The sequence below is a fragment of the Diuraphis noxia genome, unplaced genomic scaffold (assembly GCF_037042655.1).
Source record: "Diuraphis noxia isolate RWA-SAM2 unplaced genomic scaffold, SU_Dnox_SAM2 contig0001, whole genome shotgun sequence".
NCBI lineage: Eukaryota > Metazoa > Arthropoda > Insecta > Hemiptera > Aphididae > Diuraphis > Diuraphis noxia.
The window spans coordinates 90,173,131-90,191,521 of NW_028301711.1; the positions used below are offsets into that span (position 1 = coordinate 90,173,131).

Genomic DNA, 18,391 nt, shown 5'->3' on the forward strand with positions numbered 1-18,391 from the left:
ACAATAATAATAGTAAGTTATACAAATAATAGTTATAATCAATCTTGCCTTAAACGGCCCTTATAACAATATAATAATATCAATGGCGCCTCAGGTGGCCTTTGTACAAATAATATAACAACAATGAGGTAACTAAATTACTAATATTAAATATTGAGCTGCAGCTCACACAAATACAAAAAAAATATAATTCACTTACGTGGCCACATAGAACAAATGGTACCGACACAAGACAGCTAGCAAAAAAACAAAGGAACCAGGTGCAATTCACAAATGCTGGACCAACAGACACAACAATGTCAAAGTTGCTCTATTTCTGGTAAAGTGACAACCCTAGGCTAACAACACAAAATTAATAAAATATTCAAATTAGAGTTGCCGAACCATAATTACCAGACAATAGGAACAAGAACCCAGCGTTGATCACAGCAAAAAAAACCAATATAAAAAAATCACCATACACGAGTTTTTCCTCACAAAAAAAAGGGGCTGTTACATAATATAATTTCTGGGTAATTACCACTAAGACAGGAAAAACTTGTCGACTTGTCCTAATGACGGACGAAAAAGAAGAGAAAAAGAATAATTTAAAAAGAAAAACATATCAAAAAATAACGAATATGGATGTAAGCACTATCGCCGCCGCCACCGATAACAACTAAGTGCTGCCAACACTAGTGCAATGCAACGGCAAAAGACACTCACAAATTGTTGGCACCAACATACAGGCATAAAACCAAAAAAAAAAACAAATAAATACACGAAACATTCTCCCCCCCTGAAAGGAGCAAGCCTTTCAAGAATATAAACTTGAGTAGATTAACAAAAAAAAAAAAAATTAATAAATAAATAAAATAAAATAAAACAATATAACAATTTACGTAGAATCCAGGTCTCCTTCAGCTTCTTCTTCAGGCCCAGGAAGGAGTGCAATTTTGACCACTGGTCGCTTGGTGACTGAACCATTAGAACCTTGGACTGACACAACACGAACAATACCATCAGCACCAGGATGAAGGTCTACCACTCGAACCATGTTCCATTTCATGGAGGCTAGATTTTCTGTTTTTAGGATAGCCAGGTCCCCAATTTTGATATTTCGACTAGGCTTGGTCCACTTTCCGCGTACCTGTAGCTGGGGCAAATATTCCTTACTCCAGCGCCTCCAGAAGCCTTGAGCCATTCCGCAAACTAATTTCCAACGTTGCAACTTGTTGCGAGGAACCTCTGGATAGTCAGGTTCAGGAGGTAACAATAGATTTCCACCCACTAGGAAATGCGCTGGTGTTAGTGCAGTATAGTCTGACGGACAGTTAGAGGCTGGAGTCAATGGACGACTGTTGAGTACTGCTTCAATTCTACATAAAAGTGTAGCCATTTCTTCAAAGTTGAGAAGCGCACTACCTGACATTTTTATTAAGTGTGCCTTAGTAGATTTTACCGCTGCCTCCCATAATCCGCCAAAGTGGGGTGCTGCTGGAGGTATGAAATGCCACTGTATGCCATGATCTGCTACGGTTTCTTGGATTGAACGCTTACCAGATACAATCTTAAAATATGAGGTTAGCTCCTTTTCTGCACCAACAAAGTTGGTGCCATTATCACTGTAAATATGGGCGCATTGCCCGCGTCTAGACATGAACCGGAAGAGGGCAGCCATGAAAGCACTTGTTGTTAAGTCACTAACGAGTTCTAAATGTATTGCCCTGGTAACAAAACAAACAAATACCGCAATATAACTTTTAATGGATTGGACCTTGCGTATGCCACTTCGTATGTGTATGGGGCCACAAAAATCTACACCTATTCGTGCAAAAGGCCGTTCCATCGTTACTCTAGCTCGGGGTAGGGGCGCCATCAATGGTACTTGTAGAGTAGGCTTGGTTTTGTAACATATGAGGCACTTATGTACTACACTTTTTGCAATTATTCGTCCCCTTATTGGCCAGAAGGTGCCTTGAATATGAGCTAGCAATCCTTGTGGTCCAATGTGTAACAAACGTTTGTGTTCGTATTCAAACAATAATCGAGTTAGTCTGGACTTTGATGGCAGTACTATTGGAAACTTCATGCTGTCTGACAAGTTTGACTGAGACAAACGACCGCCCACACGTATTAACCCGGAGCTGTCAATGAAAGGATGTAACCTTTTTAACTGACTTTGTTTGGATAGTTGCTGATTTTTACTCAACTTGCCTAAATCATTATGAAAGGCATACTTTTGAGTAAGAAGTAGCCAAGTGGTTTTTGCGCTAGATAACTCAACCACAGTCAATGGTCCTTTCTTCCTGAGATGACATCTTGCTGAGGGAATACTACTGTTTGATTTAAATCTTAATATCCATGCTGTGATGCGGATTAAACGCATGAAATCAGAATATTCATCAAGCAGGGTGGTAGTAGGCAGAACAGTAGCAAGAACTAGTTTGACTTGTCGGATTTCAGGAACTTCATCAGTCAACAGAGGACACTCCGGCCAGTATTTTTTATCTTGGCTTAACCATGAGGGACCGTTCCACCACAACTCGTGGGTACTGAGCGATTGAACATCGATGCCTCTAGTTATTATGTCAGCAGGATTACTGCTGGTGGGAACATGCGTCCATTGCATTGGACTGGTGAGGTCAATTATTTGTGCTACCCTGTTAGCAACAAATACCTTGAGTGGTTTAGAAGTGTTAATCCAAGACAGCACGATTGTTGAATCTGACCAAAGTATTATGTTTGAAGAATTTATAATAACGTTCACTTTGGCTAATTCAAGTACAACATTATGAACAAGCTCAGCCATTAGAAGCGCCCCAGAAAGTTCAAGCCTTGGAATTGTAGTTGGCTTCAGTGGAGCAACCCTAGATTTTGATACAATCAGTGACACTGATATGTCACCACTTGGGGCCAAAGATCTTAAATAAACGCAGGCTCCATAAGCGTCTTGCGATGCATCAGCAAATCCATGAAGCTCAATTATTGAAGCGTCGATATTAAGAACAGTTCTAGGCACTCTAATGTGTTCAAGCTCCTTAAATTGATGATAAAAGTGCTTCCAACGTAACACGAAATCAGTTGATAATGGAGAGTCCCATCCAAGTTTCAGAGTCCATAATTGTTGCAAAAATATCTTGCCTTTTATAAGCACAGGCGTTAATAGCCCAAGGGGGTCAAATATTTTGCTTATGTCCGATAATAAAGTACGCTTGGACATTACTACAGGAGGATCCCAGTCCTTGAATGTGAATCTAAAACAATCAATGCTAGGCTGCCATGTTAGCCCTAAAGTACTTATGGTGTCTTCATCATTGAGTCTCAATAAGTAAGATGGATCTTCTTCAGTATGTGGAATTTGATTGAGTAGTAATGGAGAATTTGAACACCATTTTCTCAATGGCATGCCTGCTGCATTCAATACTCGACATAGTTCAGTATAAATAGAATAGCATTCGTCTATAGAAGAGGCTCCAGTGATTAAGTCATCGACATAAAAATCCTCACTTATTGCACGGCTAACAGACGGAACAGTGGTGTCATTTGCTAGTTGAGAAAGACATTTTGTAGCTAAAAACGATGCGGACTTTGTTCCATACGTTACGGTGAGCAATCTATAATCAATAACAGGGTCTTCGGGAGAATTTCTGTACACAATGCGTTGCAGATTACAATCTGAAGCGGATACCTTGACTTGTCTATACATTTTTTCTATATCTCCAGTAAGGACGTATCTATGCACACGAAAGCGCAACAATATTGAGAAAAGTTCAGGCTGGGTGGCTGGCCCGCGTGACAATATATCATTAAGGGAAACACCGGACTTGCTTTGCGCTGAACCATCGAAAACAACACGCACCTTAGTAGTGAGACTATTTGATTTTATAACTGCATGGTGAGGCAGATAGTAGGATTTAATTTCTATTTCATTCGCTGGTACTACTTCCATGTGGCCGAGAGCTAGATATTCTGCCATGAACTTGCGATATTCGGTGGCTAAATATGGATCTTTAGCTAAACGTTTTTCCACATTAAAAAGTCTTTGAACAGCCATGCAACGAGAGTCGCCAAGATCATCAATTGGTTGGTGAAGTGGTAATCGCACAACAAATCTACCATGTTGATCACGACTAACAGTTTCCAAGAATTGTCTTTCAACTTCAGCCTCCTCTTGCCTGAGTGATTCAGATTTAGTACTTAGCAAAGCTAAAGCTGAATTACAATTGGGATGGTATGTCGATATTTCATTATTTATTTGAATTGACGATAGAAAAGCCCTACCCGCCAATACCCATCCAAGAGCTGTATGATGTAAAATGGCACTATCTGCTAAAGGATACCTTTGTCCACTAAAAATGCTATAGGACACCTCAGCTCCAAGCAATATATCAATTGGTCCGGGAATATTGAAGTCTGGATCTGCCAATTGAGCCTTAATTGATTCAGGAATTTTCAGTGTACCAGCATCAAAATATTGATGAGGCATTTTGTTGGTTATGTTGGTAAGCACGTGGAATTCTAGTTTAGTGCAGAAATGACTATTGATGCGCGATGACAGCTTGGCATGGATGACAGAAGAAGCAGTTGAATTGGTCATTCCTATGCCAGAGATAGGACATGGTGATGATTCAAACGGTAGTTGCAGTCGCTTAGCGCAGGCTGTAGTTATTAAGCTGATCTCAGCACCAGAGTCAATTACTGCTCTGCATAGTTGAGGTGCACCATTTATGTCACTAATGGCCACAACAGCAGTAGCTAATATGATCACATTGCTAATTGATTTGGAACCAGCATTGATATTGTTTTGTGATGTAAGAACTTTAGCGAGACAAACAATTTTTTCTGACTCTGATGACGATTGATCCAACGGTGCGCTATTAACATGTAGTTTTTCATGATGACGCTTGCCACATTTAGGGCATGACGAATGTCTACATTTGCTTACTCCGTGTCCATAGTATAAACAATTGAAGCATAATCTGTTCCTTTCAACAAGGTCACGGCGCTCATTCACATTCATTGCATCAAACTGCATACAACTGGGCAATCTATGTGGACCTGCGCATAAGTTACAACGTGGAGCCTTATAAGGCTTTTGTGTGTGTTGATCATTATTAGTATCTGCTAACAAAACCTTTTTTGTACGAGCCTTGTAGGTCATGTTGTTTTTGACTGCTTCATCAGAATAGGATACCGTTGCAATGTCACCTGCTTCATAAGCCGTTATACGATTGGACAAGAACACTTCTAAATCTTTATACTTGGGTAAATCTTTTGTGTCTTGTTTGAGCTGCCACTCAGCAACAGTTACATTATCTAAACGGGTACACAAGAGGGTCACTAGCCAGGCGTCCCATTGATCTACTGGTTGATTGAGGGCTGTTAGAGCATTAATATTTGAAGAAATGTGGTAATGTAATCGTTGTAGCTCACTAGCCGAAGCCACCGTCACTTTAGGTGTTGTAAGCAGGGACCGTATATGTGACTGAATAATTGCACTTTTATTTTCATATCTCATTTTCAATACATCATAGGCTACTTGATAATTTTCTTCAGTTGTTTTAAAATTTTGAATTACTTCTCTTGCAGGCCCTTCAACACATGTTTTTAAATAATGAAATTTTTGAATAATTGCTACATCTTCATTTTTGTGAAACATGGTATCAAAATCATCAATGAAGGCTGTCCATTGTTGCCAATCACCATTGAATGAAGGAGGCTTGAGAGTAGGAAGTTTTAACATATTGAATTTTTTATTGTTTAAATTACGGCTATATGATGGAGTGGTTTCTGACTCATGGGCTCTATCATACTGCTCTAAAAGCTCTAACAACGTTGACTTTGTATCAAATAAAAGTTTTCGGAACACGCTTCTGGCCTTAATACATTCTTGTTCAGTCTTTGTACCATCACTTTCTATTTGGGCTTGGCAATCCTCAAATTTGTCAGCCATCGTGGAGATTTCTTCAAGTTGTACCTGTAGTTGTGCTTTGGTATTGTTTTCAGTTGTGAAGTCCCTAGAAAATGCATTGATTTCATTCAGTGTAGTTATCATGAATTTGATTCGAATTGCTGATGTTGTAGACATGATGACAGAAGTAACAGTATTTAGTTTTATTTACAGTATATATTAAAAAAAAAAATAATAAATAATCCTAACCGTTACAATAATATAATAAACAAATGGCTTCTATATGACTATACAAGAAATTTCAGAATATAATAACAACAAAAATAAAATAACATATGTATTTAGATATTAATATAACCAGGCAAGTTAATATAATTGTAATTTATTTAATAATCATATCCGGCCCGAAGGACCAAATGTTTGGCGCATAAGGTGACCACAATAATAATGGAAGAGCCTTGTCGCTATATAAAGAAAAGATTTAGTGGACTGTATGAAGAAAAATATAATTAAATAAATAAGAATAAAAAATGATAAAATAAACTGCCTGGTTGGCAATATAATCAACAATAATTAAAACATTCAATAATAAGAAAATAAGTATATATATATAAATATGAATAAAATATCACAAATGACCACTTGGTCCAATACAAAACAATATAATATTATAATAATAATAAATCACAGCCAAGTTGACTCCAAAAAGGGGAAATAAATAAAACAATTGACAATAATAATAGTAAGTTATACAAATAATAGTTATAATCAATCTTGCCTTAAACGGCCCTTATAACAATATAATAATATCAATGGCGCCTCAGGTGGCCTTTGTACAAATAATATAACAACAATGAGGTAACTAAATTACTAATATTAAATATTGAGCTGCAGCTCACACAAATACAAAAAAAATATAATTCACTTACGTGGCCACATAGAACAAATGGTACCGACACAAGACAGCTAGCAAAAAAACAAAGGAACCAGGTGCAATTCACAAATGCTGGACCAACAGACACAACAATGTCAAAGTTGCTCTATTTCTGGTAAAGTGACAACCCTAGGCTAACAACACAAAATTAATAAAATATTCAAATTAGAGTTGCCGAACCATAATTACCAGACAATAGGAACAAGAACCCAGCGTTGATCACAGCAAAAAAAACCAATATAAAAAAATCACCATACACGAGTTTTTCCTCACAAAAAAAAAGGGGCTGTTACATAATATAATTTCTGGGTAATTACCACTAAGACAGGAAAAACTTGTCGACTTGTCCTAATGACGGACGAAAAAGAAGAGAAAAAGAATAATTTAAAAAGAAAAACATATCAAAAAATAACGAATATGGATGTAAGCACTATCGCCGCCGCCACCGATAACAACTAAGTGCTGCCAACACTAGTGCAATGCAACGGCAAAAGACACTCACAAATTGTTGGCACCAACATACAGGCATAAAACCAAAAAAAAAAACAAATAAATACACGAAACAGGAACTATTATAAATGGTCCTTATTTTAAAAATAAAAAATGAATCATGTCAGTCATTATTGTCGGGCGCATGTAAATTCCACTGATGGGGGCTTTCATTTGGGCGAATAACCCAAAATAACATATCGTTTGGGTGAATTTATACATATAATTTGGTCGAAATTTACAAAGCCTCCTAATTTATCTATTGCATCGTTTGGGCGAGCTATAAATATATATTTATAAACATTTATATAGACTAATAGATTTTCCTTTCCATTTTTAGGACTCTCAGTTAACTCTAACAGGTATGGTTAAAAATGTATTATATCATCATATATATATAATATTTATTATATTAACTAAATATTAATTAATAAATGTCACACTTCAGTATCTGATTAGATTAGACATGGACAAAAAATGAAAACTTATACGTCTTAGTACAATCTAACAAATTATCATTCACTATCTATATTTGTAAATTGGCGTACCTATACGAGTAAATACCAATCAGCCGAAACGATATAATAATAATATTTAGCTATAATAAATATTATAAAAATTTATTATTGTAGACTTCCCTATTATTCAATTATTTATAAATTCACCTAAACAATCAGTCAATTTCTTGTTCAAATGATATATGCTTACTCAGGTAAATTTTGGATTATTCGCCCAAATGAATGACACCCCCACTGATTACTACCTTTTTTTCATGTAAATTCTATTAGTACGTTTTTTTTACATTATATAAAAGTAATATTATATCGGTATAATTGTAATCCTAATCCAGTCTGATTAACTAAGATTACTTAATTTATGTGTGTACAGATTTATTATAATATCATATTTATTGTATTTAGATACAACAATTTAAAAAAAAATCATATAATAATCAATAATGATCACAAGTAGCTAATTATTTCGTTCAATGTGTTCATTTTTAAATCAACGGACGAACTCACGAACTAGAATGTGCCTTCGAAAATATTTTATCGAATCCATTTGTTTCGCGATATGAGTATATGAATATGATATTATCTGCAGTCGCTGAGATGTCGTTTAGATAAGACAGTCAAAAGTTGATGTGTAGCTTAATTATACTTATTATAGTGATAATCTGTGGATTTTACCATCAATGTGGTTTACTTGTTTTCAGGTCAAAAATAAATGGTTCATACCCACTTTGCCGAATCCCAATTCGCCGACAATTCAGTTTGCCGACATAATATACCAGTTTTAAAATCATTTTTAAATATTCCCTTTTCGCCGACAGTCTAATTTGCCGACGTCTCGGTTCGCCGACAAATTATTATTAAAGTTTCAATTTTTCCGATTCGCTGACAGTTGATTGATCCATAATGATTTTATCGAAAACGGATAAGATAGCGATAATATTATGGTATTTCATCGATATAAAATCAACCTTTAAATTTTTTTCTGCACATAAAATTATAAAATCCATATGTAGTATAGATTGGTGAATTTAGTTCATTCTAGCCGATTTTAAAGTGAACTTTGGTATAACTATTGAAAAGTGCTGATTAAAAATTGAATAAAAAAATGGAATGGTTTAAAATAAAATATGAAAAAGATCGATATTTACTAGTTGTTGATAATTTTATTTATCGAATGGACAAAATATAATAATAGATTGAAATCAGAAGAAATCTCTTTAAAAAATAACGATTTTAACGTACACTACGACATCACCACCACAGATACGTGTGTACACCATGCGGATTTTTATTCGATTAGGATTTATTTATAAAACGTTTCTAGACACGACAAGTTTATTATTTAAATAAAAAGGCTAAAAAATATTTAAGTGCATATTTTAATTGCATATTATGGGGTTTTTTAGTGCATAAGTGCTTGCATATTTACAGCTTTTTTAGAGCTTCAAGTCCTCTGCCCTAATAATAATATAATATTCTAACCTACTTTCATTTTTATATAATATATCTACTGACTTCATATTGTATTAATAACCATTTATACATGACAAATTTGTATTTTATTTTATTTTTTAAGTCGGCGAATTGGGAAACTGTAAATAAATAATCGGCAAATTAGTGTGTCGGCGAATTGGGATTCGGCAAATTGGGTTTCGGTGACGTGGGAAGTCACAAAAATAAATGCCGGTGGAATTTACATGTTATAAATCCAACCCTAAAATCGACTACCTGTAAATCGGTGGAATTTACAATCACCCTTATTTTCAGCATTTAATTACCTATGTAAGTATAGTATTAGTATGTTAAGGATCCAGTATGCACCTTCAAATGCGAGAAGAGACACATTATTATACAAATTTAATTAAATTTAACTGTTTTTAAGAGTGGAATATTTTTTTCCACAAAAGTTATGGACCAACATCTATAACTTTATTGTAGGATTAATATTTTAATTTTATTATCCAATATATGCATTTATGACTTAATTCAAATCAAAATTTTGTACTGAAGCCATTATAACAGTGATTTTGAAATCGCTGATAGTATAAATTATTAAAATACAATTAAATTGAATTATGCCATTTTGCTGATTCTCGTTATGTAATTTATTTTTAAACACGGAAATATTTAAATTTCAAAACAAAAATAGCTTATATTATCATGTATTCATTTTTTAAGACTTGTTAATGCCATTAACTTAATGATTAATTCTTACAATAATTCTACAAGCGTTCACATGGTGATTCCCTCCAATAATAAGACTTAGGTAGTTTTCTATTTGTTTTTTTAAATTTATTGTTGAAAGTTCCGTATGTATTTTTATAATAAAATTGTAATATATTTCGTTTTACGTAGGTGATTCATAATTTATTAGCATTTGACCAGTGTAATTAAATTAATGTAAATACAAAAAAGAAGTTATTGAAACACGACTTTTTGTCTAAGTACACTTATAAACGGTTTTTTTTTTAAAAAAAAATGTATATATCAAAAATGTTTATTATCTCTAAGTGTAACCAATTATAGGTTATAGGTATATACTATTGTAATTTTCTATATTCTATACGGCTATACCAACCTATGAGTAGTTATAATAATTATGTCTAAATAGAGCTGAGGTGGAGAAGCTGAGCTTAAAGATCAATTGTTTTTGTCAATAATATTTGAAATATCAGTTTAGTCTTATGGAAGGATATTAAATGTCATGCCCCACTGAAAATAAAAAACTGTTGTTTTCAAGGCTTGATTGCCTATTGATTGTAGACCGTCTGATGCCTTCTCAATTTTGTTTTAAATTATAATTATTTAAATTAGTTCATATTGTTTACTTCAATAAAAGTAAATTTAGTAAAATATTTATATTGCCTTGCATTCAACATGAAATAAATTTTTTAAACAGATTTATGTTTGTACACTATTTTTTTCTCATTCCTTTTCAAAATAAACCTAGTAGTAGAGGTAGATACTTACCTAAAAATATATTTTGGAACCTATAATAGATTCGTTTTAAATTCTCCCCTATCCTTAAAGCGCTGTATCCGTATGATACCACATAATATTGTTTAAATTATAAAGAATATGCGATTTATAATTATGTATTACACTGTTGTAATGTTATTAAGTAGATATATGGTGTAATAATTTGTAAGTAGTTACACCGTTTTAGTTCAAATAAATTTACGCATCGTTCCGTTAATGCATTGCGTGGGCAAAAAGTCGTATGTATATACATAATATTTTATAAAATATTATAATAATATTATATACACATTTGGTGTGTATGTATCAATCATTCTCACGTTATTTTTATTATTATGATTTTCGTTATATGCATCAGACCAAATTTTTCATGATTGTTTTATTTTTTATTTGCAATTCAACATCTACGTCGACACCGACACCACACGCCTTTGGCGCGTTTTCGTCTAACAACGAAACTCTGCGATCAGCACGAGAACAATATTTCAAAACACCATCATCGCATATTCGAGTTTCTAAATATACTTTATTATAGTTCTCGTATAATGTGATTTTATAAAAATAAGATATATCTTTCAAAAGGTTGTTACATAGTAAATTATTTTTAAAAAATAAAAAAAAATTCATAACACAATCCACTGGAATTTTCACGCAAATAACTTTTAATGTGGCAAGCTCGTTTACAGTTAGCATTTTTAAATCTTTATGGAGGGGCTGTATTTGTTGTGTACCTACCATGGAGCACCAGTGAAAAGTGATACCGTCTTAAGGTAATTGATTGGCCTGACGATAGTTTTGTATAACAGTAATTTGTTTTTAAAACTCAAGTTAGATATAAGTCGAAGCCTAAGTAGATGAAAGCAAGAATTTAGTTGTTTTTGTTTTTGCTTTGTTTGGTTTGATCAGGTTAATATTGTATCCAGAGTCATACATATGTATTTGGTTGACTGGTGAAGTGAATTTGTTTGTTATAAAATAAGTGGGGGACATTCTATTTCGTTTAGGAAAAAGTTCACCTGACCCTTTCGTCAATGATTTTGATTTTTCAGTTTTTAGCTCATGAATTCTATTTTATTTACATGTAATTTTGATTTTGAGACCCGATATCAGAATTTATATTTAACGTAAGTATATTTGTGTCGTCAGCAAATCAGGTGAAAATGGTTTGGTTTGTTGTTGGTATACCAGTGGTGAATATATTATAAAATATAGGACAGAGGTCTAATTCCAGCTTTAATATTATGTACAGTCTAAAAATAACCGATATGATTTTACTATTAAATAATATGATGGAAGGAGAAAATGTTTTAGTTTTAATAGGAGCCCTGCCATGTCAAACGTGGTCGAACGCCTGGGAATTATCTAAAACTACCCCGCTCGGGGCAATATTGTTTGGTCTCGAAAGAGGCTGAAATTATATCTGTGATTCTATGGATTTTGAGGATTGTGTTGTGTTTACAACGGGAACTTGAATGTGATTTAGGTAAATATACTCATCTACCATGTTAGTCAATTAATGGTGTAATTCTATATATTAAATTAGTTCTTTAGAGAGCTTTGCAAATGTGGGTATAGTAAACTGATAAGATTATAAGAACTGGTGATGTGATTAGGCTTATTAAGTTAAGAGATGATTATAATAACTGAGTACGTCCATGTCGAAGGTAAGTAAGACAAACGGAGCATAGCATTATATAATATTTAAGAGTAAGGAAAAGAATATACTTTGTAGATAGATGTATAAAAATAAAATTTTAATTTAATTTAATTTTAGTTTATAGAAAAATTAATTGTACGGCACCTATTTACATTATTTTATTCTTAATTGCTATATAATTATGGTTTAAATATTTAAGAAAGTATTGCCGCCTATTATCTATTAAGAAAATGTAGAATTGTTAAGTACATTTATATTAACCCTTTACTATGTTAACAAATATTTTAGCTTTTTGAAGTCATAAAGTAAGTTTTAAAATTTAAAAAAGTTATGCGGTTTTCACCGAGCATATAGTCATAACTTACTCATTTATAATAAAAAAAACTTCAAATATATGAATATTAATACATTATGTAACATATTATGAAAAATATGTGTTAGAATTATAATTTATACATTATGAGACGTATACATTTTTAATCAGAATTATTCCAAATCTATAAAATATTATTATAAAAGTTATTTTGAAAATATGGATTTGCATATGAATTCTGGCATTAGTTATAACTTATTATAAACACTAAAAACATTAGGCTTGGTACCGGGTCAATGTTTTCGTGTTTTTACATCAATATTATGTTAGGTATTATACATTATTATATATTACATTCGGACAAGACGTACCTATTTTGCTTCATGGATAATTATACGAGTTTTTTATACCCGTGAAAATATTATGATATACAGAACGTTGTGATACAACTATACAGTATACATACCTTCCATAAATTCTAAATAGGTATAATACGACGTATTATATTATATAATAATACAGGTCTATACGTGTCGCATATAGATAGGTACGTCGCACTGTTGCAGCCGTCCAGTAAATAAAATAATATATTATTGTGTGTCCTTAATGTATAGTGCACTTTATATGTGGAGGATGTATTTTACATGGGAGGGAATTCGGGAAAAAGGTAATATTGTTGCTGTGCTTTATTGTGGATTTTTATCGTACAAGTAAAAAAGGGTTTCAAATATTTTTATCGTCGACGAAATTCGTTCGATTTTCAGACGTCAAAATCAGGAAAAAACCTCGTAGCGACCGTGTTGTGTATAATTCGTGTGTTTTGACATCACACTAGATGTCTGCAAAAATGCCAAACCACTTTTACGTAGTGGTGAACGGTGATGCACCTAACCTGCAGGACGTCGATGACTTGGCGATTATGTAAATCAATATATTATTAATAATATTATGTAAAAATTAAAATATACACTGGTAATAATTATATTTTATTTTATTATGCGTGTTTTAATGTGACCAATAATTATTGAAGGTAGGTAAATTCGCAACGCACAGCATATATTTTTTATTCGTTTAAACCCTTTTGAAGTTAGAAAATTAGTTATACGCGTATAATGTGACTTGGTATCACACAGTGGCTATGAATTGTTATTTAAAAAAAAAAAAAAAAAATTATATATATAGTTCCTCGATTTTTCCAACAAAAATATTTCGCAATCGTTCGTACGTGTTCAAATTATTTATCATGTACCTACTTTCTTTAAGGGAAAAGTGGCCAAATACTTAACAACGGTCATCGAACATTCGAACCCAAATTTACTTTTGTGTTTTTTTTTTATTTTAACTACGTTCGATATACATTGGGTCTATTTGCACAAAAATACTTTGGCTTTTGGGGTAAGTTTTACGATTTAAACTCTCGCAATAACTCTATATATGATCAACAAATTTTACTAGGTATTAACCATGATGCATAAAAATATAATAATATATTTAGGTAAAACTGATATAAGTATCATTAACCATCAGTGTCATAGTTGCCTAATAGCCGTTGGCAAAATGCTATTAACTGCCTATACAAAATCCAAAATAAGAGTTGTTTTACTATCATTTGATGTTGCCAATTTTTTTGAATCAATGTCAAACTATTAAAACCCCGGTTCGGAGTCAATCAGAAATGTTGGTGGGGCTAACTTCAGAAACGTCAAAAGTACACGTATTATGCGTGTACTATATTCTCAAAGACTCAAAGTATAATTTAATTATATTCGTACATGGAATCATCTTTAAATATTACTATTATATTATAGTATATACCTACTTTGGAAACTTAGATTTGAAATACCATTATATAGTACCTGTTTGGTAATTCATAAGTCGTCCAAACAAGTCTTATTATTTTATTTTGTTAGTTTACAACCTGAGAACCGTTGAATTGCCGTTTCCTAAACGATAATACGAATGGTAAAATTAATGTAATCACTTTAAGTACCAATACGATCGGCTGTTGCTTGGAAATATCGTCAATAACTACTTTATTAATGTAAAATAATATAATTTTAAGACTAAAATACTAAAAATATAAACTCAGAAACTCTTATTTACTTATTTTCCAATTGTTTCTTGTTTGTTATTAATGTATTGTGTTACACATAAAGTCTTATATTCTAATGTAATGATACCAGAAGATATAAATTTAAAGTCATTTAATTAGTTAAATTTTGGAACCATTCTACTTTTCAAATATTATACGGTGTCAATATACTAGAAAAATAATGAAAATTAAATAATTACAGGTTCGGAATAACCTAACCTCGATGTACTAGCTTTAACTACACTTACGAAATGAAAAGAATTGCATCTCAATTCAATAATTATTTTTTACTAATGGTATTTCTAAATCTCACTTTTATAGTTTATACTAATTTCATACAGTTTACTGTACATTATATTATAGTATACTAGTATATATATTATTATATAGATTATACGAAGAAAACATTGCTATTCCCGCAAAATTTGACAAAAATTATTCATGCCAAAATTACAACAATTGGAGTAATCGTTCAGTGTATCCTGTCGTTATCATGTGCCCTGGCCTGATATATAATAATATTTATTTTATACAATTTCAAAAATACCAAATAAACAAATAGATATTGACCAATAAATAATAATTTAAAAAAAAATCATTAAAAACAAATGTTTTCGTCGATTGATTGTACGTGGTTCTATTCCATTGTATAGTATAATACATTTAAATAATAATAGTACTATTATATGGTTTAATATAATAGTAAATTATAACATAAAATTAAAATATTATTTTATTATTAAATTTTCCTTAAATATACCTATAAAATATAATGAATATTTAAAGACATTTTAATATTATATTTCTAATGGTTAGTAACAAAATATAATAATATTTATATGACGTATAAAATATTATTATAGTACTTAATTTATTTACAATCAAATTATTCTAAGTGCGTAGAATACTTCTTAGCGTTTGATTAAATATGTATTTGATTCAGAATGAAAAATATACAATAAATAGATGTTCGCAAATTGATTTGACGGTCTTACTTTTTGGACTTGTGTCACTATTAACCACTTCGAATGATCTATTCGAAAACCATCTATTATAACGGTATCAGTATGTGAAATCTACGAATGCTATGACCGATCATTCGTCACTATCGTTGTTTTTATCTCTGGTGAATAATATATAGTAATTTATTGTATTCGTATTTACAGTATAATCATTAGTCATATTGATACGATGGATATAATTACTGTATCTTATTAATAAAAATGTAAAATCTGAATACGTAAAATGTCCTCGTGCCAGGTACGTTACCCTCGTGCCCTATAAATGTTTTTCTTACTTGCAACTCGTTTTGCAATCAATTATTAATTTAACACATAGTTAATGCCTTGTATCTGTCATTCAGGCATCATGTTTTTATTCAATTTCTGTTATTGACATGACGTGACATGTAAATACCAATGTATATAATACATGATTATTACGTTTCTAAATCAATTATATTATGTCTCATAAAAGTATAATCACAGGATAACCAGAAGGCTAACTTTTCTAGAATTACACGGGTTCTTACGGGAAATAGATTTGCAACGCCTGTTGGAATATCAGTGTAGCCTGTATATAGATAATAACCAATTGTACAACTACGGAATATTGTGTGATCCAGTATTACAACTTATTGATACAGTAAATGTTGTACATTTTGTTGTATAACAATAATTAACATAATTTAAGTTAAACTAAATAAAAAGTTTGACTTTAACTTTTAACGCTTTAAGAAATAAAACACTCTAACTATCAATAGTCACATAGATATTATTTATTTTGTCATGGTGAAATATTAATTACAAATTTTTAAAAACACATAAATACATAATACTAAAACTACAATATCTTAAAGAAAAAATATATATACTTTTTTTTTCATTAATGTTTTAAAATAGTTTTCTTTTTTTCGGCTTGTTTCAAAGAACGTAGTGCTATTTAAAAATTTTATTACAGTAAAAATTCTAAAACGTATAAATTGATCTATTAAAAATTGTTTGTTAATCATTCAAAAGGATGACTTAAACGTACATTACAAAGGTCTATCATTATGGACCCAATATTATCATTATTAGCAATAGAAGAAAATTGTCATCAAATATATCTTCTAATTTAATAACATAATTATAGAACTCATCGTGAGTTGTTAATAGCTTAACGAAATTGGAAGAGTCATTTACAGAGTAAGATTTGAAGAAACCTAAAGAAAGGACTGATCCAATGTTTTTCGATGAATTGCATACTCTATACAAACTTGGCATACATGTTTCTCTTGGCATTTATCCATAAGGTATCCACACACATACCTATGTATAAGCATTTCTCTCAGAAATATTTAATTTCCTGTAGTCAACAGTACCAATTTTCATTGATTTAAATTAAAAAGATGATTTTGTTCTTCGGAAACAAACAACCCATTTATTTTATTAGTGTTTGGTTATTCGCTGACATGAGTAAGTACTTGATCTAGATATTCTAGACAGTTAGCACCTGAGAAATGTTTAAAATAATGAAAGCAAATTATTTTCTTAAAAGATTGAATACATTGAATAGGCGTGGGATTTGTATATTTACCACGTTGCTGTCCTAAAACTCCAAATAAATTCTCCAGACAATCTTGATTCAAACGGCATGTAGAAATGTGATATGGTTGGATTGGTGTAGAATTTAAGAATTTCCATAGCATTTGTACTGCAATGATAGAGACTAACCAACCATTACTGAAATTTTTCAGGTTAGTAACATCAGTATTATTATTTTGGTTTATAACTTTAAATTTTGCAAACCTTTGAGTCATTTATATTAGATGATCGAACTGAGGTAATGCATTATTAAGTGGACTATTAAACATTTTACCGTTAGCAGTTTCCCTAGAATTAAATATTTCATAACATTTGTGCATATCGTTTATAAACTGTATTGTTTTTTGAGGGTCGATTGGTAATAAATAATAATCTACAATTTAATGCTGTGTACATAATAGTGCAATTCGATAGAAACACAAGAACTATAAACACATCCAACACTATAGACACTAGTCGATGTACAGTTCGCTACTAAAAATATAGTCTTATTGATCCGAGTATATAGTATACATTCGTATGTGTGTGTCACTCATTGGTGTAATCATAATAATTGTTAACAACTGATACACAATTTAACATAATATAATATAAGTATATACGTATATGCCCGTATGTTATACGTACGTATCTTTATTAGGCTTAATCGATAGCTGATATAAATATCCGATATCAGAATGTAATTATCAACCGATAAGCGCGAAATGTGATCCTGGCTTTACTCTATCTTTTTTAAACAGAACGTAGGTAATAACAAAAATATTTGCTAAAATATTGTACGAAAATAGACATAACTTTAGTCGAAAATAATATGGAGGAAAATGGAAACCAACCTTTTTTTTTTATGGAAGAAAATGATCAGTGGAGGAAAACGGTATCTCGATTTTGGAAGAAAAAGGAACCGTCCGGTACCGAACAATTATAATACAATCAT

The 18,391-nt window shown here is 31.6% G+C and overlaps 1 protein-coding gene across 1 annotated transcript; it reads right to left on the reverse strand.

Annotated features, from left to right (window-relative positions):
• Positions 1 to 877: 877 nt before the first annotated feature.
• LOC107171350 (uncharacterized) lies at positions 878 to 6,070 on the reverse strand. Its single transcript, XM_015521590.2, has one exon. The coding sequence runs from the start codon at positions 6,068 to 6,070 to the stop codon at positions 878 to 880; it is 5,193 nt and encodes a 1,730-aa protein (XP_015377076.2).
• Positions 6,071 to 18,391: the final 12,321 nt, after the last annotated feature.